General features: G+C 41.4%; 1 protein-coding gene across 22 annotated transcripts in view; it reads left to right on the top strand.

The window, feature by feature from the left end:
- Positions 1–25058, top strand: part of foxp1b (forkhead box P1b) — a 146536-nt gene that overhangs the window by 81900 nt on the left and 39578 nt on the right. For 21 of the 22 annotated variants that reach the window (XR_005613067.1, XM_039612102.1, XM_039612088.1 and 18 more), the window contains one exon: positions 11925–12050. Coding sequence is in view for 20 of the 22 variants with exons in the window: in XM_039612102.1 (XP_039468036.1) it covers positions 11925–12050 (126 nt within the window). In the remaining 2 variants the exon portion in view is untranslated. Of the gene's footprint in view, positions 1–11924; positions 12051–20885; positions 21095–25058 lie in introns of those variants that run through there. The other variant, XM_031729837.2, reaches the window with a different exon arrangement.

The raw sequence follows: 25058 nt of genomic DNA on the forward strand, positions 1-25058 counted from the left end.
GCATGTAAATTCTTTAGTGATTCACCTCCAAGTGAACCCACTGAGAGCGATTCTGGCGCTGGCTTAAAGACAGAGGTGTGTTTTTATGACTAGGTGAGGCATGTCCTCTCCAAGGCCCTCAAGCACTGTATCCCTCTACCCTCCCCTTTAATCACTGTAGCAACTGCTCTCATAAACTCCATGAGCTGTGTATTAGTGTGCATGTTTGGAAGCGTGTTTGTGTGTGCGCGCGTGTGTCTGAATGTCCTGTGTATGTGTCCGTGAGCATGTGCCCTTCCTTGTTACCCCATTTTTAAACTTAATCAGCAAAAATAAAGCCATTGTAAGCTAGCTCATATTAAAGAGGTGATTATTGGTAATAAATACTTTTTATACATACTTATTACAGAGGCAGTTTTCTTCTTGCGCTTAATGAGAGTAATTTGATTTGCTTGAGAGATTACAGTTTCCTAGAATTAATGCGGCAGTCCCCATTCCAAGATAGAGTGAGATCTAAGATTCTTCACAGGTCGTGTGCTGCTAGATGCACCCCTCTCACATAGCAGCTAATGGAGTTGAACAGCAGTCTGTCATCCCCCCGCCCACCACCCCAGCAGCTCTATAGCCCACATGCCCTTGGTTCCTGCAGTGCTTGTTGTTTTGGCTACTTCTGCCTCCTGCATTTTACTTCTTATGCATGCCAGCCACTACTAAGTAGCTCTCTCTGAAAAACAGGAGGCTAGTGATTTATTGTATATATGCAATGCTCACTCATCAATGAAAATCCAACATCTGGCAAAAATTATTCACCCAATTGCACTAATTCAAATGATGCTCCAGTTGCATCAAGAGCCTTTTTTTTAAACCCATAGTTTTTCTCCTCGTCTGTTTCCTCAGTTTGACTTTGTTTAATATTTCCATCACATGTTTATGTAAGCCCTTCAAGCTTAGTGCATAACTTAATTTGAGTTGTGATCATCTTCTCTTGCGACATTTATTGAAGCCAGCAGCCTGCAGGTTTCAGCGCCTAAGGCTGAAGGTGGCTCAGGCAGATTGAGGGCGACCAATTCTGTCACCACATTGCGCTCTGCATGTTAATTAAGTTTAAGATGGTTGAGGAAAGTGCTTACACTGAAAGCAATGAAATGACTTGTTAGTCCATAAACACTCCAAAAAAGGATCAAATGAAAGAGAATTTGTAAACCAGAGTTGTGAGCTGGGAACATATTTTTCACAGTTTGTGTGATGCTAGAAGCTCCATTGGCCAGCATGGGTGATCGGTCTTATCTTTAGTGATACACAAGTGCATCTAAGATTTGTAGATGCACTTTGTAGAGGTTAGTTGTTACCTTAAAGGTGAAGGAAACCCTAAACCCTCATTTAATTAAGCAAAGAAAAAGAAAAGAAAGAAATGTTGGTGCTGTAGAGCTTGCCAACTTTTGAAATAGCACCAAACATTCAGTAATGTCCTGGTTTAAATGCTCGGCCCTGAAGAATTGTCAGTTGTTTTCTCTCAGTTCTGGATAGATAGCTCTACTGGGTTTCAGTGTAGTTGTATGACCTCCAGGTTCATTAATCAGCTAGTTTACATTGGAAGGTTGCAGGCAGATACTTTTAGGTCCTGTGGTTAACGCGGGCGGGCCTCGGTGAATCAGTTTTGTTCCAGCTCATCCCGCAGACGCTCAATCAGTTTGGGATCTGTTGAGTGTAGAGGCTCGGTTCATGCCTTGATTTTTCTTTGTCATGTTCCTCAAGCTGTTCCTGATGGCAGCCGCCTACAGCACATTATTCTTCTGGGGTAGGCTCCAGCCATGAGGGAAAATGCTGTTTGGTTGGCAACAGCGTTAAGGTGAGTGGTACATGTCAAAGTGACAACCACATGAGTAACAGCTTATGGTTTCCCAGCATAGCATTGTATTCTAACAGGCTGATTAACGCTTCACTTCACTTGGTAGCGGTATTAATGATGTGGCTGTTCGGTGTTCATCAGCAAGGAGTCTACCAAGACGAGAGAGTGAGGCACCAGAACTGGCAAAACTTTTGTTTCTTTCATTCCATTTACCTTCCATATCTTCCCACCAAGTCAATGAAGGTTAATAATTTCTAGAATAAGAGAAAACCACCAAAAAAAGTGAGGCTCACCATGTGTCACATCATCTGCCTGTGAGACTGAAATACATTACAGTCCAGTGTGACGGGTGATGTGTCTGGACACTGCTGGAGATTACTCCTCTTTATGGCCGGGGCAATCAGATTTTTTTTCCTGCTTTTCTCTTCCCTTCCTTTATTCCTGGCGGCATAGGATCATATTACCCATCTTGGAATGACTTCAACAGAGACACTGCTATTCCCAGGGAGCTGTCTCTCCCCGCTGCAACTAAATCCATAGCCAATTGGACTGGCCTGTGATTTATAGAAAATCTTCTCCTTCGGAGGAACTTTCGTTCAACACACACACACACTGGGAATTCTCCTTCGGCAGCTCATGATGTGTTAGGTCTCAGGTCAGAGCAGTTCAAGGCAGTGAGTGCCAGTGGGAAAACATGTACAGTCAGAAACTAGAGAAATACTATAAAGGCTGTAGTATGGTTGTTTAAAGCAAGATACATAAAAGCTTATTTACTTCAAGAAGACAGATTGTAGTTCTAGTTTCTTAATCAAATCAACAGGATGCTCGCCTGCTCTTTGGCCACTTGACATTTCCAATCCATCTTCAAGGGAAGAGTTAAAAATTTGCTTTAGGGAGTGTCACGCTTGTTGTCTGCTTTACTGATTAGTGGGATTATTCATCTACATGAGTTGCTTTTGCATCTATTCTGAGTTAATCAACATGCCTCGTGGTCTCGGGACCACAGAGTGGTCAGCAGACAGCACGGGCCGTCGGTTCAGGCCCCGAGCGCTGTGACCTTCCATGACTGTAGCAACTGCCTGATCATTCTTCCCTTCCTCAAACTCCTTCTTGTAGTTGTGTGCAGAATACATTCATCTATATTCACCACAACTAAATTGGAAGATTTAGGGGTTTTACTGGTCGTATCTCGCAAGTCTCGAGTGTATCGATAATGGTGAGTCCTCCGTCTATGAGACCAGGGCAGATAGAGCTTCCCATTCTAAACAATATCATTCGCGCATGATAAAATCTGCTCACAGTATTCTAGGTCTCACGCTGGGTTTTGGAAGCACCCATTTTCCCAAGCACAACACTCCTTGCTACAAAGTGATGCAACACTTCCAACAAAGATGCAATCGGCAGGAGTGTGTGTTTTCTAACAGTCCATCTAAAGTACCCAGCACAGTTGGCACGCCTCTGCTCTTTTCCTCTCACTTTATCAACTCGGAGGATATTATTGCCGATTCAGTGGTGGGCATCCTGAGGCATCATATGCTCAGAACACAAAGCTAAGGTCAGGGGGAGAGGAAGTGCTGAGATCTGCCCGTTGCATTGTTCCCAGGTCGTTTGCGCTTTTGCCTTCTCTTTTTCTTTACTCTTTTTACTTTGATGATATCGACTTCTCACTCTCCTACTCCTTCTCTGTTTCCCTCCATCTGCTCCTAAATGACACCTAAGCACAGGCTCTTCCTCCGACTGATGTCCCCATGTGTGACCTCACTCCTTTGGAAAAGCCATTCGCAGTCAGTGCTGAAGTAGAATGCCGAGCTCTTGGTGGGTACACATAACAGAGACTGTGACACGCGGCTGTGCGCTGATAGACTTTCCACTGGAGTGGATTAAATCAGCATCAGGCTAGTGGAGCTGATTACCTCAATATGAAAATGCAGTATCTTAATGGTACATATTTTCATGAGGCAGCCCAGTTGCCTTTCATTTTGCAGCTAATATGTCTATTCTTATGAGTCATTTACTTCTTTAATTACCTTTAGCAGCAGATGCACAATGGTGTATTAATGTGAATGATTTTTACTGCCACTTTATCATACTGAGCCTGTGAAGTTGAAAGGCGTAATTGAGGTGGAAGAGCGACTCATGAGAGAAACAATATTTAGTTGACAGTTGCTCTTGTACTCTGGGAGGGTGTTTATGAGTTTACACCACACTAAAGCTGTAATAAACGCGGTATTCGTTTAATAATGGCAGGGGACAGAAATGCTTTCACTGAGATCTGTTCAGTTATTGAATCATTCCAGGAAGTTGTTTGGTATAATCAGACAACACTGTGCATGTATATGCGGTCACTTGTTGTTGTTGCATATGTCTCCACATTGAGTCTTTGCGTGTGTTTTGTGGTGGCAAAATAACTGTTTGCTGCGAGCAAAAACCTTATTTACTCTTCTCCCGTTTGCAACATGTGCAACTCTGACAATCCATGTAATTTGCATGTGCGTGCTTGCGGTGTGTCTATGTGTTTTGTCTCCAGCTTGTGTGCTTTTCTTGGTGTGATTTTCTGATTCAGACCTCTCTGAATAGAGGCCTTCTTTAGCCATCTGTTGTTAAGCTGCTGGCTAAGCAAGGCTGGGGAATCCAAACAAATGCAGAGCACACAGCAAACGGAAGCTGTCAGGCCTGCATAGTTTAGCTGACCTCGCCGGGTTAGGGAGAGTAGGGGGAGGGTGAGGTGACCCCCTCTGTACCAGGCTCCAAGTGCCCGAACTGCCTGGTTGGGGCACTGTTTACCCTTCCCTCTGCACCTCCTGCAACCTCTGCCTCCTCTCTCTTACATTCTCTTCTTTCCCTCTCTTTCTATCTCCCATACCCCCCTCCAGCTTCTCACTCTTCTCTTCCTCCATCTGTCACCCCCCCCACAGCCTTTTTTTTCACTCCACTCCCTCCATCATCAGTCCTGCTTCACAGCCCCCCTCTCTTCTATCTTCACTCACAGTTAATAACTTTGCTTTAGTCATGTTTTTCTTAGTCATTCTTTTTTTATTCCTTTTTGCTCAGAAAATATTTTCCAGGCACTGTATTACCTGTTATGGGGGCTTCAGGGAGGTGTGTTGGATAAACAAAATGGGGTTTTTATTGAAGTCGGATTTAGTCTTATGTAAGTGCACGCACTGCCTTATTGTTTAAACGTGGATATTCAAAATGTTTAGTGTTGTCATAAATATTAATAGATTAGTTGAAAAGTGCAGCGAAGGAAGGGAATCTAATGGTTTGAAGTGGGTATAAAACGTTGATTTATTTATGTATTCTACATGAATTAGTTTGGAAATCTAAACACAGACTGGAGAGTGTTGTTGCGAGAGCCCCGTAATGCGCAAGGTTTGAGCATCAGGGCCTGTTTTCCATGTGGAGTGGCTTTTTGGAAATGGCATTAATTATATACTTACTGGGAAACCAGACTTTCCCTGCTTTGCATTGCAGATAAACGTCTGTATTACTGAGGAAAAAGAGAAAGGGGAAAAAATGCAATTAATATAAATAGACATGATCCTCACTGCTTAGCCGCTTACATGTTTAAAAAAAATCACCCCACGTGCATTTCAATTAAAATGACAAGTATTCCAAGTGAATTCAATTTCAGTTTGTTTGCATTGTCAATGCTTATCTAACTCAATAGTTATCAGTAATATAGGATCGGTTAGACTCACGACTTTACAAAATTTGTTGCCACGAGCTGCAACAGCCCTTACAGTTTATGAACTGACTGGATACCGTTGGATTCTTCAATAGCCCGTAGAAGAAGATTATTTCAGGAAATCTGCCAGCGACTTGCATGGGAAAGCTGGCGAGAGATGATGCTGGCCTCTTGGCTTGGTTACCGCCGAGAAGCAGAGGGCCTCGTCTTTGAAAAGAAAACAGCAGAAGTGATAAATGTCAGGTGAGTTGAGATGCGCAACCAGTCAGAAAGTCAAGCAGATAACCTTGACATTTAGGCCGCTGGTGTTGAAGCCCCGCAGAGGGTGTGGAGCGGGACCAGAGGGCCCAGTGTCTTCTGAGCTGGACTACATTAAGAGCTAACCTATTAGTCGTGTTGTTACTGCCTGTCTCTGAGCCGAGCTCTCCTGCCTAATAAAGCCTGGCGAAACGTGGCCGCTCAGTAAATATACTGCTGCGCTCACACAAGTGCAGAAGCACACAAACAGATGCACATCTCGTTCTTTCTCCTTTTTTTTTTTCTTGAGTGGCCGCAGGGATCTGGTTACACCTGCTTGCACATCTTCTAGCAATTAGGGGCAATCTGCTTGAAACCATTTCACGTTCAAGGTCTTCCCCAGCCATGGAGAGAGGAGCCCAACATATATAGAGCAATAGAAAGGTCTTTCTTTTGATTGGCCTGAACAAACAACACTTTCCTGTCATTTTCCACTGTCAGATTCTTAATGGACACACCTTGAATAGTTTTTCCTCAACATTTATTCAGATCATATCTATTTTTTATACTTTTACCAGGCTTCTTGTCTACTTGACAGCCATTGGACTTAATTTGACTATGATGCATCCATCACCTCTAACACAACTTAAGTGATTGATGTAATCCGTTCCTTATTTTGGGGTTGTTTGTGCACCATTTGAATGTTGCATTAAAGTTGTATAAAGAGGAAACAGAGAAACCTGTCTGAATTATGTCTGGGTTTTGTTTGTAGTGGGAAAAGGTGCAGCAAGGGATTCAACAGAGAGCAGACTTGACTGTGTGGCAATGCTCTGAGCTGGGATTTGTAAGACACCCAGAGCTGGCTTTAGCAGCAGGAAACCCCAAAGCCTGTAAATAATCCACATGTGCAGACTGCACATAAAGACATCCAGTACTTAGCAGTTCCCTTATCACAGCATGATAGCCCAGGGACATGAGAGACGCTCCTGCCTCTATTCACTAATATGCTGTGAAAGTAGATGCAGATAAAACGCCTGTTGTTTATTGAGGAAGTTGTGTTAACATGGGGAAGAGGATGTGAACTTTGAACACATTTGAAATGTGGAAAATAAAAGAGGATTTCAAATGACAAGGATACCAAATTGCAATGTCTTTGTTGCTGATAAAATGTTGTTATGTGCTGGAGGGTGTTTTCTAATCAAAAGCACCTAGAGGGTTCAATCCCTTTACGGTTTGTGTGTGTGTATTTGTCTTCATGTTAACTCACAAACAATGAATGTATGTTTGGTCTGTGAATGTAGGCGTCTGTCTTTGCAGTTGTGTCCTTATTCCCATAACAAGCTCACCTCACAAAGAACCTCAGTTTGAGATTATAATAGGACTACTGTAGTCTTGTTTGTTTAAGCAGAAACTGATTCAACATACACACTGTTTTCCCCTCAGTTTTTTCTCTTTACATACATGGGATATATAACATTTCTGGTTTCATAGTGAGCAAAGACATACGAGTGATATTTGCAGTCATAATCTTATGTGGCTGTGTGCAGTGCAGACTCGAAATGGCATTTATATAGTTCTTTTCTAGTTCACTGACCACTCAAAGTGCATTTTGCCCGCTTGTGCCATGCTAAAAATTCAGACCTTATATTAACACTTTCATACAAAGGCAATGCACATCCCAAAATTACACTGTGATCATTTATTCCACCACCAAGGCATGAGCCATGTTAATCGCCACAGTCTACAGCCTTAACGAAACTATGTTTTAAGATTTAAGATTTTGGATTCAGATTGCATTACATTAGACCAGGGGTGCCCAACTCCAGGCCTCAAGGCCCGGTGTCCTGCAGGTTTTAGATGTGTCCTTGATCCAACACAGCTGATTTGAAAGGCTAAATGACCTCTTCAACATGTGTTGAAGTTCTCCAGAGGCCTGGTAAGGCCTGGAGTTGGACACCCCTGCATTAGACCATAGTACAAATATACAAATGAAAGCTCAGTAATACACAGGTCCTTGTTTACTGGTTTTAGATCAATTGTAAAATGCCCTCAATTTTATAATACCAATATAGCTGTGGCCTGTGGAGATGTCATCACAACCAGTGGCAACATTCGCCACATTAGTTGGATAACTTACAACCTTTGAGAATTTTCCTGTTGTTTTAGTGAACTTGCCATCAGTAGTCTTCACTAACTCTGATGGCTGGAGGTCATGAAGACATTTGCGTGCTATTGTAGCCAACAATACAACATGTAGTCTGCTTTGCTTGTGACAAGTTTTGGATATTCACTTCAGAAGTGACTGAAGTGAATATTGCTTGGCATATTCTTCTTTTTACAAAGTAGCCAATAGGCATTAAAAAGCAAACTCTACATATAATGGACTCTTCAAGTGTAAGTATAAAATAGATTTTTTAATTAGTTTAGAAAAGTTTAACTCGGGACTTGTCGTCTTTCAGCTGCTAACCATGATTGTGCTTGAAGTTGCTCAGTCATTGACTATCTGTGATCTCTTGTCACCATATCGCTGTTAGTGACTTTGTGTGTTGATTCCCCTTCAGGGTTGTTGTTTATCAGTTGTTTGTCAGAGTACAAGTTTTAAGTCACACATATGTCATGGTTCAATCCACAAAACCAGCTGAACTTCACCTGTAAGATAAAATGCTTACTAAATGCTTACTAAATTAGTTTCCACATTAAAGAATAACAAATCCTCGTCATCACGGAATCAAAATCAATGGGCGGTAGTATGAACTGTCGATCAGAGTGACGTCTTTAAGATCCAAAGTCCAAAGATGTTCGCTTTATTGTTGTGTGGCAAAGACAAGCAGGGATTCTTTCGCTGCTTAACAGCTGTACACCATAAATGAAGTCATGTCTTGTTTATAAAACCAAAAATATAACAACATTATTTCAGAATTTTTCTCTCTTGTTTTTACAAAAGGGAGAACTAGCCTAAACACTTTTTTAGCTCACTCATTTAGGCCTTATCGACAAAATAAGATAGCTGTTTCACTTCACCATGATTCAGAGTCTGCGTGCTAGTTTCCAGTTTATCGCATTTTGTCTGGGGCAGCTCTTACATGTGCATGTGTATGATGCATCCAGTTCCTTTGAATGTGAGATCAAAAGAAGATAAACTCCAGAGGTGGAGGGGAAGGGAAAGAGACCTCTGAAACAGAGGAGTTGGTGGTGTGTAAACATTGCAATGACGGTACACAATAAATTTTTTTAAACCCAGTATTAGGCCTCTCAAAGGCATGCCACCTCCAGCAGGTTTTCTAAAATACAGAGCTGAAAACAACATTCCTAACCCCGAGGCTGACCTCACAACACAGGTTCTCAGCTTGCTCACCTTTTAGTCTCTTTATGCCAACATGTGTTTACTGTTGTTGGAGCTCTGACCGTCAAAAGTAAGATTCTCATTACGCCGACGTATTTGCTGTCGGGCTGCAATATGATTTCAGTTAATTTGCCTATGTCAAGATGATCATTGACTGTGTTTTCAAGGGCACGATCACATAATTATTGCCCTTACTTTAATTGGAAGTATAATTTGATGAAGCTGTTGACGTGAAAAGTGGAAGGCTGTGTTCGTAATTTTCTCGTTTCATGCAATGTGGCAGAATGCTGTTATTGTTTAAACTGCCTGTGACTCCTTTGCTTTAAGCTGAGGCATTACCTTAATGCAGTCATAATAGTCATATTATTACTATTTATGTATGATACACACAACTAAACAGCCTTGGGTTAATTTGGCATGCATGGAATGCACTGAGTAAGATAATGGAGTTGTTAATAGTTTTTTGAACATTATAGCAAATATAAATATATATTTATATTCTAAAATATAAAGATTTTATTTTCATTGTCACAATGTCTTATCTACTTTTCCCTAAAAGACCTTTTTCTTTCTGCGCTTTTCTTTTCTTTATACACTGATGACAGTGAGGAAAGACTTCCCAGAAATGTATCTTTTCATCCATTACTGTCTGAACTTCCTATCATATCCTGTTGACTCAACTCTCTTTGTTCCAACACCCTCGGTTGTAAACCCAGACTCACACACCACACACACATTTCACTGCATGTGTCATCAGTTACAGGGAAAAAGAAAACAGCACACTTTGTTTATTCTTCAATGTGCCCGTAATACCACGCCTTGGGCGTAGTGAATGATTTTGTTACTGCTTTTTTTCTTTTTTTTTGAATTTCATTTTGAATTTCCTTATGACATATCGGTATTACAGGGCAAGTACATGTTGAAGTCACATTTGAATGTCTAGTCCTAAAGTATGTAGCGCTAACAGAAAACCTGGAGATCATGAGAGCTACCACACTGAAGATAACACCACCGTTTCCTAAATATATTTAAGGTATCAATATTGTTTTAGAAGCTTTTGTCTTTGGTAACTGGCATAGGAAATTGATGTGAAATATCAGATTTTTAGCTTTTTATATATATATATATATATATACATATGTATATAATTTAAAAAAAAAATTTTTTTCAACCACTAAAATCTTAAGATGGAAAAAAATAAAATAATCTTTATTAAACCGATCAAACAAAAAGCCTTTGGGATTCCATGAATTCCAAAAGGCAATTCTCACTATATTATTAATATTTATTTTCCTTTTTTACAGTCTGCGTGACAAGAAGAGACAACAATATTATTATTCATTTGTATTTTTCCGATCTCCTCCGAGTGTCAATTAAGTTCACGTCCTTGCGATTTGAAGTTGCAATTGTGAGTTGCTTTGGAGTAAAAAAGTCGATGCCTAAAATGTAAATATTGCCGTCATGTGTGGGAGTGAATCTTGCTCACATTGTTCTTAGTTTGAATTTCGACACTCTCTTTATGAGTGTGATTGTTTTGAGGGGGTTCCCCTCCTCAATTTTCAAAGCAAAAAACAATTAGGCATGCAGACTGAGATATGTTGGTCTCATTTATCTTTACGTGAGAGAAGGACACAGATAGACTGAGAGAAGGAGAATTTTTCTCCTTTAAAGTCGAGCACGGTGACATGCCAGCAGTGTGGCCTCTTTGTTGCCTGCGGTCATATTTATGACTCATGATGTCATTGGACAGCCGTGTGTTTGGGAGGGTCAGCGCGTACGCCCACACACAAACGGTCACACAGCTGGTCTCTTCATACCCCTAGCTGTCTCTCCCCTTTCGGACTTAAAGTACCGTCTGACTTGTCTGGCATTAGGACTTTACTGGCACATCTTTTCTTCTGTCTACACACAGCTTTCTGTTTGCTCGTTCCCTGTTTGATATCTTACTTTCACACAGTCCTTCACAAGTTTCACTCACTTTTTCACACATGACTATAACGTTTTTCTCTTCTGTTTTTCTACTCCCTCTCTTATACCGTTTACTTTTGCAGTTTCCAAACTTCTCAAGAAATTGACAGAAGAGCTAATAGGTTGCCCGTATATGAGATGAGTTTGGATGCGCCCCCTAACTGTTTGTTTAATTGTGGGAGCAATCGTCTGAGGAACATGGAAAGAATGAGGCCAGTTATTTACCCAGATGGTTTACTGGTGGAGGTGTGAGGCTGGCCAGCTCACTGTGGGAACACAACGCTTGCTTTTCTTGGTATCGCTGACCGTTTTCAAGACCACTGTGTTTTTTTCCCCCTAGCTTTCTCCAGCTTTGTTTGCTCTGGATGGCATGTTTGATTATTTATCGTAAGGGAAAAGGGAGTAGCTGGAGCAATAAACATGTGACTGCACTGTATTTTGTTTTCCACTGAGAAGGCCGTGTCCTTTAACAGATATTTGAGGCCTCCATAAAGTCTTTTATTTGCTTTCTGAAGGGGAGTTTGACCGAGCTAAAGGAGGATCTAAAGAACTGATTTGTGTCTTTGACAATTTGTGTTTTCTGTAAGTGTGAGTTATCAACAGATAAATATTTCTTCTGGATTGCCGAACATGACTTGTTTTGGTCTTCTCTGTCTGTGAATTTGTTTTGACATCTAAGCATTGTTTATGCCAGTCTTAGCTTTATGACACCGAACAGGATAACATGAAAGGAGGTCTGTGGTTTTTGTTGTCTTTCATAGGGCAATGAGAATATTGCTCTAAGGGTTACGTCTGCACTGATAATAGGCATCAAAGTGTTCTCCGGGGACGTAACTTTTCTTTTTTAATTTCTCTTCTAGGCTCTTCAAATGGCTCGGCAAATACTTCTTCAGCAACAGCAGCAATCCCAGTCGCAGCAACTGCAGTCTCAGCAAAATACTGGTCGCAAATCCCCCAAAGCCAACGACAAGCAGCAAAGCCTGCAGGTATTGTTGTCGTTCTCAGATGTTCTCTTATATATTAACTCGGGGTTATCTGATGGCTTGGTTATTTAACTTTGTGGTTATTCAAATAATAAAAAAAAAAAAATTGAAGTGAACTTGTGCAGCTCTTGCTAGAACACAGTGTGCGAGAAAAAGTACAGCAGTAGTCTAAGTTCACAAACAGGAAATTAATATTGGCAGTGCAACATTTGCAGTTATGTATGCTCATGCATTATGTGTGATTTAGCGGCACACACACTCAACCCTGTGTCATCCAGGTAGCATTGGAGGTGGTAGCACTATGTAGAAAGGGGTTCTGTTTAGAGGCCAGACACAGAAAAATCTCATTGAGGCCAGTTGAGATCACATGAGCTCATCCTTTATTATCTGGATTATCACTGTTTGAGATTACCACAGTAGACAGGATTGTCTTTATTGGCTGCATTTTGTTTAGGAAGTTTGTAAGCAGGAGAAAGTATGGAAAAGAGGCAGAGGAAAAGCTAGAAGAGAAAGAGCTCCATTCCTCCCGCTAAAGGGAGTTTGGCTTTGTTCTTTCCTTGCTTTCTTTTCATCACACACATGCATACAGCAGAAATAAAAGAAGAGGCTAGTCTATACCACTGGCAGCAGGAGGTGCTATAGAGCAGACCACAAGTGGGGTGTGTGTTCCAGGCGGAAGGTTTAAAGGTGGAACAGAGAGACATGAGCGCGGGGTGGGAGAATGCAAAGGTATTAAGAGTTAAAGAGGTGGTGGGACACTTATTTGAACTGCCTTTGTAATGCAAAGGGAAAAAAAACAGCAGGAAAAAAATCTTTCTTTTGTTTTGTTTTTCATCTTGCTTTTAAGATCGACAGTGCTGTATTTCTGATGCAACATTTGCCTCAGAGATGTATATCTTTGTTTGAACAAGGAGCGGTTGTTTGTGTCAGTGTGAAATTGCAAACGACTTCAGGGCATATTTGGTAATTAATACGGAGGCCCTGTTCTCTCTGTGTGTATATATATAATATTTAATACCCTTACTATCCCATTGGGGGCCCTTTTTAATGAGCTATTGTAGCAGCTAGGTCTAATGTCAGGTTGTGGAAAAGCCTCTTTGTTGTGCAGATGTCTTCGGAATAGCTCCAGAGGATGAAATATGACTGTGATGACCTTTCAGTTGTGTGCATATTTGTCAGGATTCAAATAAGTTGAAAGGATCAAACTAAACAGTTTCCCCAGCCTGCCAGGGAATTGTGCTGCAGAGGTCAACAGAGGGGACCACAACGGCAGATTCCAGCATACAGCCAGTTGTTGGTACATAGTAAAGTACTAAACCATCTCCTGCAGACAAAGACAAAATTAAAATTCTAATTTATTAATGTATACAGAGAGCTTGGCCAAGCTGTCACTCAGCTATTGAAAAGAGAGTCGGGCCCTTTCCCCCTGCCCCCCCCTCTCTTACTCCCCTCTTCTGCCCAGTTCTTGTGAAGAGAGCTCAGGCTCACTGTAGTATCTAACTAACGCTGTAAATTGCCTGCTCTCTAATGTCGTATGCTACATTTTGCTGAGTTGAAACTGCCATTATGAAAAAACCACAAGTCCAGACAAGTGTTTGTTTATCTCCAAATTACATATTCTGCTAATTAAACCCAGCCCAACCACTAGCAGTGCACACACAAGGATAAGTATTCAGGCGCAGACATCACTGGGCCATTCTGTGCAAGTGTGCATTGCATTTGGTTTAAAGTTTTCGAATGGTGGCGTTTCTGTTATGTTCCATATCGCAAACATATTTTTTTTTCAAACACCAGATAGTCATTTTCTTTTTTAAGAACAAACCCTGTGCTTAGAGGAGCCTCCTTCACACAGAACATTCACTATCTCCATCACACAGCCTGGATAATGATTCTCTGTTGAGCTGGACTGGGTCATCAAAAGACATGATCCAACAATTATGGGACTGTGTAGTAAGCTGACACCTCATAAAAGCACCTGATCTGCAGACGAGACTCCATTCATCTCAGTGTTCTTCCTATTAGGCACGAGGAGATGTGCAGAGAGACTTTTACTCATTTGGAGATGTGACTCACTTTCCAATTCATTCAAGTCAAAAATAATGAAGCACTGTATATATGAAACATCCAGAAAAAAAAAAAATTGACCTGCACAGAGCACTAAAGGGAAAAAAAATATGAGTCAAACAAGCCTCAGAATCCTTGATCAGCATTAAATGGCTCTTTGGTTTTATATCTTCAGCAGGGGTGCCCCCGAAGCCCCCTCACCCCTGCACCGCCCACCCCTGCCGCTGGATAAAGATGCCTGCGCTGTATACTCAGCAGCCTAGAGGCCTTTTAATCATGCTAGATATACAAACAGCTGCTATGCATGCTGGAAAGCAGCTAAACATACTTGACTGGTCAAAAAGCCAGTAAATTACATTGACAGAATGACACATGTAATTAAAAGAATCCATGCCGCTTTTACCTTTTGCGCTTCACACCTACAGTGGCACAACGACGAGAGCCGGCAACTCCCACCCCGCTAATTACCATTATCAGTGAAATGGTAGGGTTTGACTCATTAGTTCCATGTGCATTTAATTAGAGGCAGGCTGAAATTGGATTTAACTTATTACTTTTTCATGGATCACTTTCTTGTCATCACTTCAAATTGGATTGCAGCCCCAGGTAACTAATTATGCCAGCCGCAGGATCAGGAGTGGAGAAATAGGTAATTAGGAACAACACTGTCGGACCCTCGCTGATAGTCCACCAGCACCGAGGTGGGGGGAGGGGGGATTGGTGCTCGTTTGTGGCAATGCACACGAGACCGGCTGGTTAACTACACCTCATTCCAAGGGAACCTGTGCACGCATCCACCTACTACAGGGGATTATGTGGCACCCGGGCAGGAGATGTTGTGTCAATATGGTGTCTTTGCTATGAGTGCAATATCCAGATTATGCTTGTTTCCCATCCAGGATTGTGTTTAAGATCAGCATTCTGTACGATGAGGTACATGGCCAGCATCCAGCTGAAGTTCCCTACGTCTACTGCTGAATGACAGCGAGTGATTTCTGTCAGTCTGCGCTGATTGTAATGAGAATACAGCTGCTTTGAAGAGAGGCAGGTGCATAATGTAGCGTGTTAACAATTCAGGCTTTTAGCAGAGGTAGTTTGCTTGTGGAGAGGGAAAGTGATTGCTTTACTGAGAGCTTTGTTGTCCATATTAAAGTAAAGATCATCTTCTACCCTAAAAGTTTTTGCACTTATTGTAATTATGTGTTGGCCTTCTATTTTAAATGAGAAACACTATTCACAATTCACTGATAAATATTTCACTGAACATTTTCATAATGTCAAAGGTGCATCACTTGTTATTCTTCAGACAGAGAAACTACAGATAATGTTTAAAAACCAGACAATTTCCTTATCTACACTATTACCAGCTGAAGCCTCGATCCTCTCTTCTTTCCCTTTTCTTTTCTCTCTTTCTCCTTTGCTCACTCTGTTTTCACACCATAGTGTACAGCCTCGCGGAGGGCATCTCCAGGTCAAAAGATAATGTCTTTTCAGTTTACAGGATGAAAGCCTTTTAAGTTAGAGAGCTCCCCTCCAATGCCCCTCCTCCTCCCTGCATTTGCTTTTCACATCCTTCATTTGTGGTCTGTTGGGGGGAAGCGTGATGTGACACAATCCAGGGGCCAAGCCTCTGTCTGACAGGACAGGGAGAAGCCGGCGGCTTTCCCTCCCTCTCCTACTGTTTTTGCAGTAGGCCCATGGCATTGTCCTGACACATGTATACCACAGAGCTCCAATCTGTAAGTCATTAGAGCACTAGGCCAAAGCCTGTCAGCTGGAGCTCAGCCAGTGCTGCAGGGTGATCTGAGGCAGCACTTCGAGGTGCCTCCGCAGTCCGGCCGGCCAGTGGCCAAAGTGGCACAGCAGCGATCGCCCAGTGGCGAGGTGACAATAGGCAGGACTCTAGATTCATGTTATGGGTCGGTTATTATGTGAAAAAAAGATTCTGTGTGCATTTAGATTTAGTTTAGAGTGACATATAAATACATTTGAAGCATTTTAGACCAGAAATATGAAGAAAAAAGAGGTGCTGAGCATAGCGAGAGAAGGAATAGTCGTTGATAATGTCGTTTGTAGCCTGATTTCACACCGCTGTTACTAAAGTGAGTCATTCTTAGGGAAGTCATTAAGTTGAACATTTTAGCAGAGATATGCCCATTCACAAGAAAGTCACTTCATAAAATCGTAGCTGGTTGATTCTGATCTGGGTTAAACAAACAACAGTGCAGTGTGTTATTCAGTTAGGTGTTGTCTCAAGGTGATTCTGTAATGAAATCTCATTCTGATGGGTGCATTGCTTTGAGGTAATACATACTGTCAGGAAAGATCAGCACAAAGCCCAGACCGGTGCTCGGGTGGAACCCGGGGAATAGGCCGTCTCTCTTGCTGCTTGTTTTGCTTGTCATATTGTAAAAATGTATTATGTGTACTGTATATATTAGAACCAGGTTTGGGATAATCCTGTCAGAATGAAGTCATCTGTCCCGATTCCACATAGCCAAGCGGGAGGGAGGGGGGGTGGTGGCGGTGGGAGCTCTCACCCAGCCAAGTTGATGACTGTCGAATTGACTCCAGTCACAGAGCTGGGAGCCACTCTGCTCTTTGCAGGACCCTCTGTATTCATTGGAGGCCTGATGTTTCCCTTCAAGCAGTCAGCCTTCGCAACACTCCACCCCACTCAGTCATCCCCACGGATACACAAACATATACACTTCCCCTGAAATTTGTTGTATCTTTATGTCATCCTCTGGCGCTACGTCTTGATGTTATGCGTGTCGTTTTTTTTGGAGTGATTCACACGCCCTTTGGAGAGTGGTAGAAGGATGGATGGGTGCACAGTCAGCCATAGCATTTATAAACACTAACAGCTATGCAAGGTACAGTCAAGTCAGCATCAGCTCACAATGCAGTTTCTCTTTGGGTGTCAATGCACACTTTTGACAGCTTGGCAATTCTCTTATTCCATTTTCACTTTTGGTTAAGACTCGAATAAAGTAACTGTTACTGCTTAGACAGCAAGAGAGTGATGCAGATATACAGGTCGACATGAGGGCTTTATTTGGAGCATTTTAAATTTTTTTGTTGGATGTTTTACAGTAGACCATAATTGTGCTTAACCGCTTTATCCATATAGCTACACCCAGTGTGCAGAAAAAGCCAAAGTAATGTAGTTTGTGATTAGACTCCTCTTTAGTCTTTAAAAAGCGATGACAGGAGACACCCACAGGCAGACAGACAGGTTTCTACTCAAATCTGACTGATAACTAACTGTAAATTTTAACTAACTGTATAACTAACTGTAAATTTTAACTAACTGTATAACTAACTGTAAATTTTATGCATAGCTCATCACCCATGATAATGCATTATTTTGGTGCATAGCAGAACCCAAATATCAAATTTTGCTCATGAACTTATTTGCAGCTTTAGGTTTACTTGTGACGTTCTTTTAACCTCGGCAGCCACCACAGAATCATTGTTATTGCTTATTAAAAAGAACTGGGTTTCTTTGTATTAATATGGTTTTCGTTTTAAATCAAAGATGAATCAATCGCCAAAAAAGACAAGACAAAAATTCCCCCACCTCCCTAAATCGATGTTGCTCAAACCCAAAAGTGTTTTTGTTTTGACTAAGTGAAAAACCACACTAGTGCGCACTGGAAGCTCCGTTATATACTAGCTGGCATATCAGCTCAGGAAATATTTTGCAAATACAGACTTCACATGTGCTGACTAAACAATGTGCTCCTGAATGCCAAAATTAAAAGTAAATAACCAAAGCCATATATAATACACCACGAGGAACATGGTGAGTCAGGCGTGACTTGCTGTAAGTCCTCTCTGCTCCAGGCGATAACCTCATTCGCTCAGAATGTGACTTACTCCTTCAGTAGTGTGCAGATATTTAAAGGTAGGCTCGCTGTCTTTTATCTTTGATCGGCTTAATAAACAGTAACAATATGCAAGGGTTTCATGCGAGAGAGGAACAAGGGTGCAGAAGTGTAGAAAAAAATAATAACACGATAAATAAAAGATACGATCGGTTTTGGTTTGGCTCTGAATAGAAACTCTCCACCTCTTCAAAAGTTGTTTGTGCTATTGTTTTACTGCTGCAGAAATGACATAGCGCTCTCCCGTGCGGCGTCAGTGCAAGTGAGTGGGTCACCAAATAACAGTTTTTTTCCCCTTAAATCAAATGTCACTTCTTTCTGAACTTTGCAAAGTGTGAAGTTTTGCTGTAGCTCGGAAAACACACTTTGTTTGATTTACAGTTGTTTCTTAAAAGCTTTGTACTTTTTAAACTTTTGAAATAACATTTGAAATGGAAATAACAGGGAAAAAATATATTATGTAGGTTATATTAAATAGAGCAGCTGTTATTTATATAGGTCCCACACCTGCCCTGCTGAGTCTCTATGCCAGTAAACAATGATTTACTCCAAACACACAAGAGGAGAGAAAAAAAAAGGGTGTGTTTGTTTTCTCATGACAATGGTCCAGGTCACCAGCGCTTTTCAAGAAAAGCAATGAGAATGAATTTGTTCTCCACTTCCACTCCATTTCTCTACTTGTCTTAATGTAGCAGCAGTAAGACACTGGTTGGCATGCCGGTGCAGCTTATTCACTGGCTGCGTTAGTGTTTTGGGAAGGCTTTGTAATTGGAGCCGAGTCGTTATCTTCAGCCATAGCTCAGGCCAGACATTAACTCATACTTTCACTCTAACTCGAGCAGGAAATGGGAGTATTTTATAATGTCATCCACTCTGTCATGAACACAATCGCTCAGTACTCTCGGTAAACTATCACAAGGGACGGGTTCAAGGCTCAAGAATATTGATGTTTCTGTGTGCACAGGAACAAAAAAAAAATCCACATAGCGTGTGTATCACATCGACACATATGTGTAATTATTTTACATGGCGCAGGCACAGAGGCAATGGATTAGAAAGACAGTATGTGAGAGGAGAAGCTTGAACTGTGTGTCTGCTAAATTTATCATGAGGCCTTTGGGAGCATTGAAATGAGAACAGTGGCCTATTACTGCTAAGAAGGTGTTTTATTGAGAATACGCCGACATGCCACCCCAGGGAGAGTGCCGGGGGAGAATAGCGTGGCCGTAGCCTAAACCACTTTGTGCGTGTTTGCGTGCGCATGCGTGTAGTTGCAAGCACATGGCTGCATGTCACTGTCTTTTTGTGTGAGGCGTCTTGAGGGTGTCAGATAGAAAATAAAAGCCCCTTTTCTTCCACTTAATTATTCACTATGATATGTATTGGAATTGTCACTTTTGACACTTGAGGTGTCCCAGTCAATAATTTATATAGGTCAGGCCAGCTTAGCAGAGCTCATTGTTAGTTATTAGCAGATGAGAGCAGTGGCTTGTTATGCAGGCGCTCTGTTTATTTTACCAGTGTGTTTGCGGACTGGAATGTATCCCATGAACATTCCTTCATCCTTGGCCAAGGGTTTATAGCTGTTGATATGAGCTGTGTTTTAGAGCTCTGTTACTCAGCTCTGTGTTTATTGTCATGATAATTAACAAAGTGAGGTGTTAATCTTTCCTCGTGCTTTTGTCTAATTCTTTTAAGTGGGTTGCACAACTTAGTAACCCTGATTTTAATGTTGTTACAGAAGTGGGGCTGATTAAGAACTCATTCCATTTTCTTATGTTTAGATGTGCTACAAAGTGGAATGTAATTAAATGTATATAAATATTGTTCAAGAGTAGATGTGTTCAATTGAAAGATAAAACATATAGGTTGTCAGCAGTCAGGGCTTTCGCCCTTCTGTCTCTCCCTGGGAGTTCAGTAAGATCTCCAGTAGGTGGCAGGGTCCTGTTTTCTTCTTCTGTCTTTTCCACTTGCTGAGTGCACACGGGTGTTAAAGAGTGTGATGATATCATGACAGCTAATTGCTCTCATTGGGATGGAGTTGGATGGATTGCCTGGTAGCTGGTGTAATGTTAGCTGTTAATGTAAGTGGTTTTAGCTTGTCTGAGGCCAAATTGAGGGATAAGTGTTTAAAAACTGGTTTGAAATTTTTTGTATGCTGCTGTGGTTGATTTTATGGCTGAATACTCTCAAACTTGGTTTTGCATATTATTACTGGTTGATTCCTATAGTAAACTCTGTAAGTACAAACTATAAAAAGATTGGCATTAGTACAGAAAATACAAAGCTACCCTAATCTCATAATTATATTATTTTAGGCTAAAATAGAATTTGTTTTTCTTGGGAAATTTTAAAGGAAGAAAATAGCTACAAAGCCTTGTGAATTGTTTGTGTGCATTTAGTGTTTTCAGCATGTAAAATGAGTTGTGCCTTTGTTCCAGCACTGTAAACAATTCCATTTAGCAGAACAATAAAGAGGCTGATAGCAAGGCCAGTTTTCTTTCTTTCCGCTGGATAGCTGTGTTTACTTATCTGTTGTTTAATTAAAGGGCCTCTTTTCTTTAAGTTCCCATTGTTTCAATAGCACGGCCCGAGTCCCGGCAGGGGTCAAAGGGTTAACAGCCGTCAACTGTGCCTTTTTTTCTCTGCCTCTCCCTCTCTCTCTCTCGCTTTTTTTTTTTAAAGGGGCCCCCACACAAAGGCACAGTTTCACCTGCAGCCCAGCCCGCGGCTTCCTATTGTGTGGCCCCATTTGAATTGATTATGTTTAGAAGGCTGGTTGTGATTGGTGGAGAAGGGCGTGGTTGATTGGATAGTTTTGTATCTTGTCAGCCAGGGAGCAACCTTGTGCGTGCAATCTGTCTGTATCCTGAGGAAGGTTGGAGACTCCACAGCACAGCAGCGCTTGTTCTCAGCCTCTCTGCCTGCCAGCCTGCGCGCCCCTACCTCTCTCTCTCTCTTACTTACTCACACTCGCTCTCTCTCTCCCTCCCTCTCTCTCTTCCCCTCGCTGCTCGACTCTCCGCTCTGCTTCACTCCACACCGCGTGGCCCGGCACTCTGTTTACCCTGCCAGCTAAATGGAGTTTGTCAGGTTTGTCAATATGATTGATTTCTGTGATTTTGCCAGCTTTCTTGTATAAAAAACTTGACAATTTAATTTGAAGAGGGAAAAGGAGAAAAGGAGTTTTATTGTCTGTCCATTGTTGACGTTCTGTCATTGTTGCTGGTTAATTTTGTCATGCTTCTTCCTATGGGTAGTTATCCAGGGTTTACTTTGTTGCGAAGATGCTGTCAGTTTGCATGCTTGCTGTGATAAGAGAAATATATAACGTCATGTATGTTAGATTTATTGTCTCTAAATATGTTGCCTTTCAAAGCAAGACTGTATGGAGATGATGTCTCTGTTTGTCTGTGCTGTTAGTTGTTTTCAGGAATTTGGCTTTTTACTGTAAGCTTGTGCAACAGTTTCCTCTGCCTTGCCTAACCACATACATGAAGTTTCTCACTGTCACTTTACAGTGTTTGTTTAGTTTTGTTGACTTTGCTGATAGTGAGCTAACCAGTTAAGCAGGATCTGATACTGTACACGTTCAAATTATGGAAAGTTCTAGGAAAAACAGGAGACAGGTTTGCCAGCTCTTTTACTTTCATTTGTGTGTGTTTTTGTATTTTGCTCATTTTTTTTTTTTTTTTTTTAGAAAATACTTGTTAAGCTTCATTGTTAACATCCTTGAATTAAGGGTATGCAAATACTTGTTTTCTCCAAATTATGTTTTGCTAGTTGTGTATTTTGTGACTTGTTCCCCAGAGTTAATGAGTGCTGGTCAGACTTTGCTTGCTCTTAGGCTATGACCTGGACTAATCCTCAGTCTCCTCATGGTGTCACAGTGAATTAAGACAGTGGCTGGCACAGCTCTATATTTGACACCATCACCACAAACCACGTTGGAGACACGCTGTCACTCCAAATGTCATCGCTTATATCTTTCTGAAAAGTTAGTGTGCGAATGTTGGTACGGGCCTATGCGTGTGTGTCGGCACTTGCAATAAAAGGATTGCAAAATACAGTTGTGGTCAATTTGCTCCATTTTTCTGCTGTCAAGTTTGAGTCCTCCTTGACAGTTTTGAGGTTTTACACAGAAGACAGCTATTGACTTTCTGTTGTTTAATGACCTCAAGTATTTTTACTGCAGTCATTTAAGTAATGCGCTCATGTAGCAACAGAAGAACTTGCGTTTTTTTCCCTTTTTTGAAGTGTTTTTGTTGTATTTCTCAGCATTTCTGAAACTTTTTTTTCCCCCTTTGGTACAGTCTTTCAGCTCTCACAGCTAAGAAAGTGGACAGGAGGAGAGATGGAGCAGATTATTAGACAGTTGAGAAGCAGGACAGCGAAGCCTAAACAGGGCAGTGTTCGCCGTAATGTTGTGCAGCTGTGCAGCCGAGACTCGCAGTTTGGGAGAGCTGGAGTGCGAGCTGATTGGGTTGACAGTTTGTAATCAAAGTTGATTTATTGTTCATTAGTAGTGCATTAGCCCTTTCAGGCTGGGGCGTTATTTGTGCAGTGGCCTGTCAAGGCGAGGGGCTGCCAGCACCTGTCATTTCTAAACCATGACATAGGCAACCAGATATTAGCTGTGTACCCGGAGAGGGGGGCACACGGGGGTAGCCTGCAGAGCCCCACGGCTCACTGGGATATCCTTTACAGGGACGGTCTTTGCTTTGTACTGGAGCAGGCAGGCAAGACAGAGAGAGGAGACGGGGGAATAGTTTAGCAGTGATATAGTGAGCCACCAGCTGCTCTCTGCTGTTATTCTCTGGCTTTCCCGACTAAAACATGTTTTTACTTGAAAAAGGCTTGCAATCGTTTTTCCCTTTTTTTTTTTTTGCCCATTGCTACTTGGAGGATGTGCATCTCAAACGTGAAGATTAACATTACATTTGAGATGCCATGTGTTTCGAAAGGTTGAGATGGTAGGATAATGATGAGATTACATGGTGTAGAGTGTTTTATGGCAGAAGGTCTTTTTAACCATTCATCTAAGTCCCAGCCTATATATTTCTAAAGTATTAAAGGACGAGAGCCTATTGTCATGTTGCACCTAGAAAATAAGGGTGGATTATTGGGACTGAAACACTTCGGTTTTTTTCCATATACTGGTTTTTACTTAATTCCAGAAACATGCTGCTGTCAGTGAAAATTTATTTCAATATAATTTATATAATTTAATTATTTGGCTGTTCACTTAAAAACAACATTAAGAGTGTCAAGAAGCAACATAATTTGTGTCCCTCTTGTCTGCCGTCATGGAAACAAGGATTAGCTTTGCCTTGCTGGTGTGCAGAGAATAGAAACAATCTGTACGAGGATGTGTCAGCCATTGTCTTTTGACTACACTTTCATTTGAAAGGGATTTTAGAGGCTGTGATCTTAATTAAATCTCAACTGACTCGAATAATGCAACTGAAAACACGCAGCGTTGCGTAACCGTGTAAAGCTGGTGAACTAAAGATCACGGAGCGCACAGTTTATACGAACAGCGATCGTAAGATGTTTCCGGGAAAGGTGCAAACATCGAACAGTTGTGTGTAGGACATCACTCACCGAGAATTTGTAAGCTTGGTTTCAGAACTCAAAATACCTTGTAAAATACATACTTGGAGGTGTGGCTTGAAAAGGTCAGAAAGAATGACAGGACAGTGAGTCACACGCCAAAATGTATGATACACTCCTTTCTTTTAATTTTTTTGTAAGCAAAAGAAACAGAGAATTGCATCAGAATTATTTGAACCACCTTTAATATAATATTTTAAAACAATTTTCATTTTTTTATAAAATCCAAATCACATTTTTTTTTAATACAAAAGTGAACATTTTAAATACCAAAGTGTGATGGTGATGCGACACGAGTGTGTGCGTTTGAGGGGGAAGAGGGAGGGCGACCTATGTGCTCTCCCTCAGCGGTGGTCACCTGCAGTGGCGGCTCCCTCCAGTGTGGGAAACGGCGTCCAGGTCGCAGCTCGGCTGTTATTGCTGGGGCGAGAGCTTGCTCACGTTGCCGTGCAGTTTGTTTGTTTAAACCCAATGCTGGGTCGAGATCCGGCGAAAACCTGTTTGTTTGTAGTCATCGAGTTAATTAAAACGCAATCTTAACTTTTGTTTTTACAGTTGTTGCAAATAATTCGAGTCTCGCTCCCCCTCACACATCTCCGCCCCGAACCCAGAAGATATAGTGCATGGTAAATGGAGACAGAATGTGGCTGTGATTATCCTGTTTATCTGAGCTGTAAATATTTTTAAAACAGCTTGATTGTGGATGACAAGAAAGGAATTATGGTGGTCTAACATATGTTGGGATTATTTAGCACTTGTGTCTTCTTTTTACATTTAAATTCTGCTGCATAATTCACATTGTGTTGTTTTCCCAATAATGACAACCACAAACAAAATATAAATCAAGATATTATGATTATTACTAGTATTATTATTATTATTATCATTATTATTATTATTACAATAATAATAATTATTGTTGTTGTTACAATTATTAGTAGGGGGAAAGGCTATTGGTGTGAATCTATTTTTTAGGGGAAATTCTCTCCACTCCAGAGATTTCAATCAACCTGAATGGGTAATGTGGAATTAGTCTTTCCAGTCTTGTCAACGACTAATTATGTTCACACATCACTTAAGTACAATAGCTCCCGTGAAATCCTCATTTCGGCGACATTTTCATGCAGGAGATCATAGTCGGGATGGGAAGTCGTTTCCTTGCGCCACAGCAGGCCAAGGTAAAACAACAGCATCAAACGGACTAGCCTCTGTGATTTCTCTAGGGCTGTTATTTCTTTTTTACTTCTCCATTCCATTTGATGCCCCCACAAAACAACACGACCCCAGGGAATACAAATGAAAATTTGATAATTCTCTCTGCTTTTCTTTCTTTCTCCCCCTTTTTTTCTGCGTCTTCGTATCTTTCAGTGAAACGTCTTTGTCGGGCTCACTGACATTCACCTCCTCGTCCCTCATTGCTGCTCCTCTTAATTGCCTTAGTGTG

The sequence above is a fragment of the Oreochromis aureus genome, linkage group 5 (genome assembly GCF_013358895.1).
Source record: "Oreochromis aureus strain Israel breed Guangdong linkage group 5, ZZ_aureus, whole genome shotgun sequence".
NCBI lineage: Eukaryota > Metazoa > Chordata > Actinopteri > Cichliformes > Cichlidae > Oreochromis > Oreochromis aureus.